The sequence below is a fragment of the Agelaius tricolor genome, unplaced genomic scaffold (assembly GCF_023055355.1).
Source record: "Agelaius tricolor isolate 1412-34295 unplaced genomic scaffold, bAgeTri1.0.p SCAF_35, whole genome shotgun sequence".
In the NCBI taxonomy this organism is placed as follows: Eukaryota; Metazoa; Chordata; class Aves; order Passeriformes; family Icteridae; genus Agelaius; species Agelaius tricolor.
This window is the reverse complement of record NW_027269295.1, coordinates 5850341-5861574: the sequence shown is the minus strand read 5'-3', so window position 1 is coordinate 5861574 and position 11234 is coordinate 5850341. Positions and strand designations below refer to the sequence as shown.

The 11234-nt window shown below is 59.2% G+C and overlaps 1 protein-coding gene across 2 annotated transcripts; it reads right to left on the bottom strand.

The window, feature by feature from the left end:
* Positions 1–9541, bottom strand: EPN3 (epsin 3). Of its 2 annotated transcripts, XM_071452860.1 has the most exons (10): positions 9267–9541; positions 5952–6607; positions 5475–5593; positions 3795–3878; positions 3411–3518; positions 3234–3318; positions 2686–2997; positions 1707–1808; positions 1102–1323; positions 1–974 (listed from the first exon to the last, which is right to left on the bottom strand). In XM_071452860.1, the coding sequence occupies exons 2-10, from the start codon at positions 6520–6522 to the stop codon at positions 655–657; spliced, it is 1923 nt and encodes a 640-aa protein (XP_071308961.1). In that variant the 5' UTR covers positions 6523–6607; positions 9267–9541; the 3' UTR covers positions 1–654. The 2 variants fall into 2 exon arrangements, with proteins under 2 accessions (XP_071308961.1, XP_071308962.1); XM_071452861.1 differs by lacking the exon at positions 3795–3878 and having other exon boundaries at positions 9267–9539.
* Between the last annotated feature and the right edge of the window lie 1693 nt (positions 9542–11234).

Genomic DNA, 11234 nt, shown 5'->3' with positions numbered 1-11234 from the left:
CTGGGTTGCTCAGCGCAGTTTATTGTCGCACGGGCACCCGCAGCCGCCGCCGCCGCCGCCATCGCAGCGCCCAAGCACCGCCGCCCCCGCCCCTGCCCCTGGAGCGGCGCCCAGCAGCGGGCGGGGGGCGGTGGCGGCGGGACGGGGGTGAGGGGGAGCAGCCAAGGGAGGGCGAACCCCGCGGGGTGGGAGGACCCGCGGCTTCCACCCCCGGCCCTGCGCTGCCCTAGATCCCCGCTGTTCTGAGGCAAAGCCCCACCACGCCAGGGTCCATCCAGCAGCCGGACCCCGTACACCCACCCGGCCCACTGAGCGGAGCCCCCGCACCACAGCCCTTTGTAAGGCCTCCGCCATGGCCCCTCACAGGGGAAGAGGGTTCCCTCCTGCCCGTCAAGCACCGGGGCTCATGCTGGCTGCCCCCCAGGCAGCCCCACCATGGCCCCCCACACTGGCCCTCGCAGGGGAAGGGGTCCCCTGTTGCCCGTCAAGCACGGGGGCTCATGCTGGCTGCCCCCAACAGTGGGCATGGGGAGGGGGCTGCGTGGGGGCACCCTCCCGTGCAGCTTAGCAAACCCCCAAGTCTTGGTGGAAGGAATGATCGGGGGGATTGTAACAGCTGGGGAGGGGGTCCACATGTCCAGATGTCCAGAGGGTTCAGAGGAAGGGGTTGAGCCCCCCGGGCGCGGACGGCGGGGCCGGGGGGCCGCTCAGCGGCAGTAAAGGCTGCGGCAAGGTGCTGGGGAGTTCGGGGAAGGTGCCAGCCTGCGGAAAGGCACTGGCGGAGGCGGGGAGGGCAGCGGTGGCAGCGGGGACGCTGCTGAGAGGCAGCGGCAGGGATGCGCTGTAGGTCATGGAGTTGGCGGGGTGGCCGGTGGGCAGGCCGGGCACTGGCGAGCTGGTCCGCATCTGGTTCAGCGTCGGCTTGGGCTGCTCAGAGAGGCTGAAGGGGTTGGTGGGGGATGGTGTGCTCAGACCTGGTAAAATGATGGGACATGTCAGGATAGCCAGGCCGCTTCCAGCAGTTCTGCTCCTCCACTTTCTCCCCCACCACCACCTGCCCAGCGCAGGGAAGCCCCTGGCCAGCAACCCTGCAGCACCTACCCGAGAGAAAGGGGTTGCGGGTCTTGGAGGCCGGAGTAGGTGCGACCAGGGAGTCCAGGTTGACCAGAGAGGAGGCGGCAGGGCCAAGGAAGGCCTCGGGAGTTTTACAGTCCTTCCGATCCTTGCTGGATTCAGGCAGGGAGTCAGCCAGGTTGGCAAGGTCAAAGTTCTTTGCCCCATCCTGCCTGGTGCTGGGGAACAGGTCGCCAAAGGGGTCGGGCTCTGAGATGGAGGGAGGGGAGATGAGACATATGAGCCAGCTGGGAGACACCAAGGGTGACAGCACTCTCCCTTGTCACTGCACAGGGTGGCTGACAACACATCTCACCCCAGATCACAGCATGACACAGTGGGGCTGAGCCTGCAGATGGCCTGCCCAAGTATCCCCCAAGCCACCGTGGGAGACAGCAGAGTTAGGGACATGAGCGCACACAGAGACTTGGGCTGCTCCCTTAGCTGTCGGGCAGACTGAGGCCACAGCACGTGCCCGTGGGAACACGATCTGGCCATACCAACAAGCAACTACACACAACCTGGCCAGCCCTAGAACTGCCTCCCTGCCACAGGCAGGGACAGGTCACCACCTGCCCACTCCCAGCTCTTACCCACAGGGCTGCTGGACTTTGCTGAGGAGGGCGGCTGCGAGGGCTCCTGCTCCGGCGGCTCGGGCGGCTTTGCAAACAGGTCAAAAGCGTTCCCCCCTGGAGCTGGGGGGAAGAGGGGACACTCAAGGAGGGGAGCAAGCAGGGAGGTGTGGGGCAGGAGATGGAAGGGCAGGAGAGAGGCAGGGCTGGCTGCCTGCAAGGAGACAGAGAAGACGGGATGCAATGCAGGGCATGGGTTTGGGGGTCAGGAATGTGCACTGGGGAAGGCTTAGATGCGCTAGATCACAGGATCATTGCAGACCAAGACACCCCTACTGCTTGCAGCCATTACATCATAACAAGCAGGTCCCTTTCCCAGCTCCAGCAGGGACAGGTAGAGGGGACAGGTCTGCAGGAATGCTTTAGCAAACAGCACTGGCCCCCAGACCAGGTTCTGCAACCCTCACCAGGGACCAAAACAGGGGGCAACACATGCAGGACCTGCACAGGGCTGGAGGAAACACCCAGGAGGAACTGAGAGTGACAATGAGCTTTGAAACACAGGCTGCTCCTACAACTGTTTCCCCATCTGCAACATGGCACCTGCGACCAGCAACGGTCCTGTCTAGTCCTGGCAGGGTGTACAGGGGTCATTTGGGTTGAGCAAATAGGTATCAGTAATGGGACACAGCATCACTCCACTGCTGGAGGGGTGTGGGGCTGCCACCTGCTCCCATCAGATGGCTCTATTAACTGCCATGTTAATTAAAGCAGCCTGTTCTGTACAAAGATAAAGCCTAAAAGTTCCCTGAAGTCTTCAGGATGCTGAGGGGTGAGCAGAGGTCCTGCTAAGGGACAGGAGGGTGGGGAAGGGGTGCTTGGGGAGCTGGTTGAAGGAGGAAGGGGGGAGAACCCAGAGATGCCCACTTGCAGTAGGGTAGTGATGGTCAAGGCTGTCCTCAATCCTCAGCAAAGCCAGAAGGTCCATTGGGCCTCTTACCAGTGGTTGGAGGCTGCTCAGGCACAGCAGCCCAAGGGTCAGGAGCTGGTGTAGAATTGGAGCCCTGGGGGGCTGGGGGGGATGCTGTTCCCCAGGGGTCTGCAGGAGGGAAGCCAGAAGACATCGGTGCCTTCCCCCAGGGGTCAGAGGCTGCAGTGGTGCTGGGCGGAAAGTCCCAGGGCCCAGCAGGGGTTTGCTGGGATGAGGAGCTCGCCTGGGAGAGGGGCTCCCCACCAGGGTCTGGGACTGGCACCCAGGGATCCGCTGCACCGGTCCAGGCAGAGGCCACCGGCTCCACTTTGGGTTTCATATCTGGAAAAAAAGGGAAACTCTGGGAGAGGGGAACAATGCAGAGCACAGAGGAATGCTGAGTGGTGGTTATGTGGCCAGGAGACCATGGCTTCCAGCAGTACCACCTGGGAGTGTAATGGAGTAGGCACAAGAGGGAGAAGGCAGAGGTCCTCATTGTTGAGCTGCTGGAGGAACAGAGGCAAGGGACAACTTTCTGCCACTGTCCCAAATTTTGGCAGCCTGCAAGTTGTCCTCACCTGTCATATCCCATGGGTCAGCAGACGTGTGGCTGGAGGGGGCTGGCGCCGGCCCGAATATATCTGCCAGCTCCAGAATAGAAGACTGCAGACAGGAAGGGAATAAAAAGGTGAGAGGAGCTTGGGGCAGACCTTCAGGATCACCCCTGTGTGGCCACCCAGCCTCCAGTGCTATACCTGGCTTTTCTTCATCTTATCTTCTTCTTGCTCTTCGTCCCTGCCTGGAGCAGTCTCCTCCACAGGTCTCTGCTGTAGGGAGTTCTCCCCTTGCCAGGTCCTCACTTCCTGTGGGGACAAGGGATGGGACCTGTGAGCTCAGCAACCCTGCAGACAGCACCTTCTCCAGGAGACACACCCAGCACAGGAGCTGCCACCCAAGAAGTCCCAGCATCTGAGCAGACAGCTCCTCCAGGGCCGAGCCCCCCAGGAGAGCACTCAGCAGACAGCCCGGAGCAGCGAAAGCAAAGCGGGCACCGGAGCAAGGTGATGTTTTGGGCTCCGGTGCCACAGAGAGACCAAGTGCAAGGAGAGCGGAGCGCCAGGACTGTAGGACACAGGTACCTTCTCGTGCTCCTCTTTGCTCAGCGCGAGCGCGAGCTGCAATTGCCTTTCTTCATCTGTACTGGAAAGTGGAGGAAGTGGCTTCTGGCAACAGAGGAAATTGGGTGATATTTCAGCTTGCCCTCAACTCGCAAGACTGCTTGTGGTTGTCCCTCTCCTTGCCACCACCATTCCAGTGGCCCCTTGCCTGCCTGCACAGCATCTGTGCCCATCCAGCTGGCCTTGCCTGCAGACCCCCAGCCCAGTGTCCCTGTGCTCTCTAACCAGCTCCTGCTCAGGTTCCGTGCAGCCCCTGCCCAGCTCCTTCCCCGATCCCATCACCTGCCACTGGATTAAGGCTGGGATGACCCTAAATTAGGCAGTCAGCATCTCCCCTGGGAGGTTTTTGGGGACCCTGATGCAGTCAGTGAAGGAGAGGAGATGAGTAAGACATCTCCTTGCCCTGGCAGCCTGCTGGGGAAAGATGGTTTGTGACACTGACCGGCCTCAGTTTGGGATTCCTGCCAGCCCCAACGTAGACCTGAGTAGACTTTGGGGAGAGGCTGTCCCTGTACCACCATGGTGGCCCTGATCACTGCCCCATGACACTTTTCCAGCAGTGTGGAGACTCATGGGGGCTGGGAATGGGTACCCGGATAAGGGTGTATGTGTGTGACACCCATAAATGTGTGTACATGACTGTGCAGCCCAGATGGACTCCAAGAAAAAGGCAACACTTTCCAGAGAGTTTCTTCAGTGCTCATTGGAACAGTGTGAGGATGCTATAAATACTCCAATTCCAGGACAAAAATAGGGATATACACCCTGCTCTACCTCCAAAAGAGCCTCCATCGAGCAGGAAAGACTGGCAACAACAAGCATCATCTCTAGAGCACATCCTCTGCCTGGCACGACTGAGCTCATGGTGCTGGGTGACAACTCCAGGAGATACCCACCAGTCCAGCCATGCAGCTCCTTGATCCCTATGTTCCTCTGATTTTGTGTACTGGCTGTACCTACAGGCTCATGCACACTGTGCTAGCTGTTTGCTGGTGACCAAATAATCCATTCTTGGTGGAAAAGGGGCCAGCAGACAGAAGGGACAGCCTGAGGTGGCTTCACACTGGGCACAACATCTCACTTGCTTGATTCCTCCTGGGGCTGTTTCCCAGTGCTCCATTTAGCCTAGTTTGAAAGGACCAGACAGTGGCAGGGAGCATCTGTGTGCAGTGAGCCCCCAGCCCTGTGGGTGCAGGCCCTGGTGCTGGCCTGCACCCACACAAACTGCTGGGTAAGGCTTTGCCTCCTAAAACCTCTGCGGGTAGGCAAGAGGAATGGGGGAGCTTAGACCAAAAGTCCTCAGCAGAGGAGGGCAACCAGGTTGGGGGGGTAGGCTTTGGGGTAAATCCAAAAGACCCCCCAAGTTCACCCTGGTGTCTGGGAGGCTGGACAGATCCCAGCCTGGTGCTGTCCTCTCTAATATGAGAACAGGGAGCAGGGGCAGCCCACGCCTCCATCTGCCCGCTGGTGATTTTGGATGCTAGACACAATGCGAGCAGCCTGGTACAGTTGCAGGTACATGCACCAGCCTCAGGCAGCCCTCAGGCAGTTCCTCTTCCCAGGGAACTGACCCACTGTGTTCACAGATCAGGCAAGGTAAGGGAGATGCCTCACACTCCAGGACGGGCAGGGCCACTCTACCTTCTCTGCCTCCTCCCGACTCATAGCCAGTGCCAGCTGCAGCTGCAACTCCTCCTCTCCTGTCGTCTGGGGCCGTGCTTGCTCCAGGTCAGAGGCAAACCGTGGGGATGAGGATGATGCTGGGAGATAAAAGAGGAAAAGGGGAAGGAGTGGCATCAGGACTTGAGGTATTTTGGAAAGCACACCAGCAGTTTCCAGGCCTCTGTCCCAATACCCAGCCTCCCCAGGAGATGTAGCCACACTTTAGAGCTCACTACCTTGAACAAGCCATGAGTTTAAGGCTGGAGGCACCACCAGCTGCCACTGCTACTGGGGTCCACCACTGGCCCAGCCAAATCTCTGCCCTGTGGTGCAGGATGGGCTTCACCACCACCATCCCAAAAGATGCAGAAGAATGATGGGCACCAAGCAGGTGCAAACGAAATGTAACACCTGCCTCCCCTGAGAGAGCCCGAGTGAACTGCCAGTAGCACTCACAGTTGAATGAGGAGGGTGAGCCCCGTGCCCGGCTGTAATCTTCACCGTAGGGTGATGCCCGGCGGCCGTAGGAGACCTGGTGGCTGCCACTGCCCATGCCCTCCAGGGCCATGCGCTCCTTGGTCTGCAGCGCATGCGCCCGTTCCTGCTTCAGACGCTCCTCATCCTTCAGCAGCGCCATCACCTGCTTCACCTTCTCCCGGATGTTGATGCCCTGGTCCTTGCCGTCACGGTCCACATACTGGAAGTCCTTCAGCGTCTGGATGGTGTAGAGGTTCTCCCGGCACTGGTGGGTCACCTTCTCGGAGCCAGTTTTGATGAGGTAGTCCAGAAGGGTGAGGGCTTTGTAGACGTGACGCCAGTTCTTACCGCTGTCGTTCAGCCGCCGCCAGATCATGCCCATGACCTCGGCAAAAGCCACTGTGTTGAAGGTGAGGTCAGCGATCTCTGACATCAGAGAACTGGGAGGACCCCAGGGATCATTGGAGGTGGCCTCCCGCACCTTGATCTCTGCCTCTGAGTAGTTGTGCACGATGTTCTTCACCTGCCGACGCAGCGCCGAGGTTGTCATGGCTGTGTGGTGCTGGAGACCTGCTGGTGGCAGGCAGGAACAGTGGAGAAGGGATGAGTGAGCACGGCCACAGCCTCACCGGCACCTGCAGCAGGGAACAGTGACACAGAGATCTCAGCATCACCCCAACCACCAAGACCCATTCCCAGAGTCCTTGACTGGCACCAGGGACATTTCTCAAGGTGGATGTGACCATGATAGGGGCATCAGATGCACCCTGCTAGGCTGCCACAACTCACCAACTCAGACACACAGGATGCTCAAGAGGAAAAGAAATCTCATGGCAAGTGATACCCAGAATTGCCAAGCCACCACAAGTTTTGACTCTGGATTCAGCAACATTTGGAGATTCTACCCTGCACTTCTGTTTCTAAAAGTAATCATCTGAAAATGGCAGCTCCCTCCTCCAGATCCTGTCTGCCTCAACTCCACTCTCCTGGCAAAGCTGATTTCAGACCCTCCCAGCCCTTGTGCAGCCACAAGTTCCCCTGTACACCCAGATTCACTACCTGCAGCTGCACACAGCCCTGCTTGTCCCAGCCCAAGGCTCTCAGTGCTGTCAAGGCTGCATCGTGCAAACCCAAAACTTCGTCATGAGTCAGAGCCTATAACGACTCTCTAGTGCTGGCAGCTGCTCAGGCAGGTTTTCCCAGCAAATTCGGTAATTTTGCTCCCGCGAGAGGCTGGTGAATTCAGGGTGCTAACAGCCAGTGCCAGGTTAGCCAGCAGGATGGATAATGCAATGCCCCTCTCACCAAAACCCCAAGCTGTCTGAGCTTCCTCTGGACCAAGACACAGGGGCAGCAGGGGTTGGCATGGCTGGGAGCTGCCCTGGTACCTCCCCACGGGCAATGCCTGTCCTTGGGATGTGCTGCACTGACACAGATGCAGTGATGTGGGGCAATCTGGACTTGTCCTCACATGAGCCCATCACAACCCTGTGCCCTGCTCCATGCTAGTCCTAAATCCTCACCTTCTCCCTGCATGGTGAGAAGACACTGTTCACCCTCATTTTATCAAAGAGTCAAGCTGAGGGAGAGGCAGAGGCTGCCTTGCCCTCGGCAGGGTTGCACCGCAGTACGGGGGAGCTGAGCTGCTCCCAGAGCCCTCACTGCAGCTGTGACAAAACTCACTAGCAATTTTTCCCCCATCCAAGATAACACATGTGAGCAGAGGAATATCTCCCCCATACAGCAGTCTGCAGACAGCAGTTATCAGTGTCCATTTCATCATTCACCTCGGTTTCCAGTACCTCCCTGGACTGCAGCTGCTGCACCACATCCAGCCCTCTCCCAGCTCAGGACACCACTCCATCGCACTGGAGCTGGGCCAGGCCTCTGTCCCAATACCTAGCCTCCCCAGGAGATGTAGCCCACAAGCCATGCACGGCACCCACCACGGTCCCACACAACCCGCACGACCAGTCCAGCACATCCTGCTCCTGTGGGCCAGCAGCCAGGTGCCCCACAGCTCCGCCAGCAACATCTCCTGTGAGTCAGAGAGGAGCCTGGCACCGCCACGCTCACGGGCGGACAAAGTTTCTCTCGAGTCGGTTCCCTGCACCGATTCCCTTTCGCAATGCAGCCCGTCAGCGCGGCCTTTGGATCCCGCCGGGAGAGCCCATGGTGCAGTCGGCCAGGCCACTGCCCGCCTGGCACAGAAACGCCTCTGGGACAAGGGCAGTAACACAGCAAAGTCCTCCAGGACTTGGCTCCATGCTCTGCTTTCCACCAACACCCAGGTGGAGATAAAGACACATTCTCCAAAGGTGCCACCAGCCTGGAAAGCTGCACATTGGCAGTCTGAAGGTGGAGATAAAGACACATTCTCCAAAGGTGCCACCAGCAAGCACATTGGCAGTCTGAAGAGGAGGCAGGATGGTTCCTTCTGCCTCCAACAGGTTTTCTAGCTGGACAAACCCCAAGGTCCAGTGACAGGCTCCCGGCATGGCTCATCCTGGCCAGAAACCTGACCCCAGCTGGACTTTGCCGCTATGAGATGGCCTGGGAAGTCTGAATGGAAAGAGATGGGAAGCATGGGCTGGGGCAGGGATGAGAGGAACCCGTAATCAGGGCTGGAGCTGCCAGCGGGATTTAGAGCTGAGGGTTTATCAAACACAGAATCATCCCCCCCCCCCCCCCCCCCCCCGGAATATAAAGGGAGTGAAACAGAAGCTGTGTGGGAGATAAGGCGGCAGCACCCAGCAGCTCATATGGAATTACTGCAGTGACCTTGACCAAGAGTGGCCAGGTGGGAGAAGGACACGGCTGCGGGGCTAGGTCCCCATCGCCCGCGGGCCGGCGCGGGGGGCTGCGGGGGCGACGCGGGAGCGTCGAGGGGGCGAGGAGGAACGGCCTGGAGGGGGAGCGGTAGGGATGGGGGGGATGCGGGGGGGGGGGGGGGGGGCAAAAGGGGCCAGCGAGGGGAGGGGGGGCCGGGAGGGGGATTTACAGATCCATCCTTAATCAGGTGCAGGGCTGAGAGGAGCGGTGACCGCTATGGGGGAAGCAGCAGGGAACGGGCCCCGCAGCGCCCTCCGCCGCGCCGCCGGCTCCCGCACCCGCCGGGCTCCCCCTCCCGCAGCCGCAGCGGGGGCCCGAGCCTGGCCCGGGAGGCGGCCCGGCACCGAGCTGCCCGCCGGGGCCCGGCACCCCCCTCAGTCCGCGATGCTCCAGCGTCCAGAACCTTCCTCCTCCTCCCCCCCCCACCGCAGCCCGGTGCCAGGGGCGCGCAGCCCCGGTTACCTGCGCAGTGCTGCCGCCGGTGCCGCCGCCGGTGAGCGCGGGCTGGAGGCGGCCGCAGCCGCCCGCTCCTGCTGCGCGCCGCCGAGTTGCCGGGCTGGCTGGGCAGGTCCCGGCGGCAGGTCCCGGCTTAACCCCTTCGGGGCCGCCCGGGCACCGGCAGAGGCGCTCAGGCCCCCCCGGTGCGGTGCGGCGCAGCGCGGTGCGGTACCGGCCGCGGGGGATGCGGCGCCGAGCCCCTGCCCCGCCGCATGCGGGAGGCGGGGATGCTGTAAATGCTCAGTCACTGCCCCTTCTCTGGCAGCCAGCCAGGCGCTGCTCGCTGCTGCCTGCGCGCCTGTATTCCTTTTCCTTTTTTTCCCACCCCCCTCCTCCCCCCCATTATTTTTAGACAGAAATCCACGTCCCCGGGCGCGGAAGAAGCTCCGAGGGATGTCGACCCTCCCCACCACGCAGCTCCCTCTCTGCTACCCAAGGCCACGCTCGCAATTTGGGTTCTTTAAATTAATTTTTTTTTTTTTTCTTTTGCTAGGATCTAAATTTGGAGCGGGTTCTTCCCCTGCTCTGAACAGCTCCCGGAGCCTGGCTGGGGCGAGAGAGGGAGGCATCAGATGACATGACAAAATAAGTCATGTCTCTCGATCATTTTAATGCCACCCCCTCTCTCTCGGCCTCTGCCTTCCATTTTAATCACCGACAGCCCTTCAAGTATTATGGATTATATATAATCTTTTTAATATCACTGACATTTTCCATGAGATGGAAAACATCTCAGGTGTGCTGAGACATTCTCGGGCGGGAGGGGGGGGTCATGCCTTCCTGCTGCTGCTTCCACCAGCCACACAAAATGCTGAGCTGAGATCCATCTTGCCCCCAGGGTTCTGCCTTAGGTCTTCGGGGAGGCCATGTGCCCCTGGGGGCTCTGCAGATCTCAGCAGCCTGACATTCCCAACAGGCTGTGGCCGTGCAGGCTGAATAAGCATCTAGTCCCACTCCCAGCTGCAGTGTGGGAAAAGAGGATATCCAGCATCCAAACCCTCTGCAGGTCAGCCCAGAGAACATCCCAGCTCAGGAAGTGGCAGGCATTCTTCACGGCAGCCCAAGCTCCATGAGCTCCATGCTTCCTCTTCCTCCATTCCCAATGCTCCTGATTCACTGTGTCAGATGGTGAGGTAGACAGCTTGCCTTTCTTCAGGCAGTGATTTTTTTACAAGCAAAGTGAACCTCTCCATGGGGAGAACATGCCAGGAGGTGTTTTTGGAGCTGTACAAATGTGGGGTTTCTTTGTGGGGGGTCCCAAAACCCCACTGTGGGTATAGGACCCAGCAAAGCACTGCTTGCCCTCAGCAGAGCCTGGCTGCTCACCCAGACCCCCTCTGCCATTGGAAATGTACTGTCATCTCCACTTGCCTCATTTTCCTGCAATTCCCCCTCTTCCCATCCTCACTGGTGGTGATGGTGTCTTCAGGCCCCACTCACGTGATGGGTTTGGAATGCAACTCCCAAGGCCAGGAAGGTTGCTCACCTTGGTTATTTAGCAAACACAACACAAATTATTAACACTAATACAAATAATGCCCACGCTTGGGAGAGGAGAAGGAATAATTTCCTTGCCTGGCTGCAAGGACTCAGCCTTACAGTATCCTGCAGAGTGCAGGGCTGACAGCCCTGAGGGTCTTGCTGCTTAGGACAGAGCCCACAGCTCACACTAGGCCTATAAATAAGAGGTATATGTTTCTAAAGCTACTCTGTGGAAACCACCTCTAATTCCACTGCAGTTCCTGTTCTGTTACTTCCACAAATCAATGCAAAAGGAAAAAAAAAAAAAAATCAGCTGTCTCACAAAAAGCTGCAGCAGCCAGACAGCAGAGTACCACAGCTGTTGGCCAGCACATCCTTTCCTGCATCCTCCTTGTACCTCATTCCCTGAGGACACTCTTGTCCAAGGCTAGAAGAGGCACTGGCAATATT

Coding starts and splice junctions, on each gene's coding strand:
- EPN3 (XM_071452860.1), bottom strand. CDS start 6,522: ATGACAACCTCGGCGCTGCGTCGGCAGGTGAAGAACATCGTGCACAAC. Junction 1,324..1,706: donor AAAGTCCAGCAGCCCTGTGG/GTAAGAGCTGGG, acceptor CCTCCATCTCAG/AGCCCGACCCCTTTGGCGAC. Junction 975..1,101: donor CCGCAACCCCTTTCTCTCGG/GTAGGTGCTGCA, acceptor TCATTTTACCAG/GTCTGAGCACACCATCCCCC.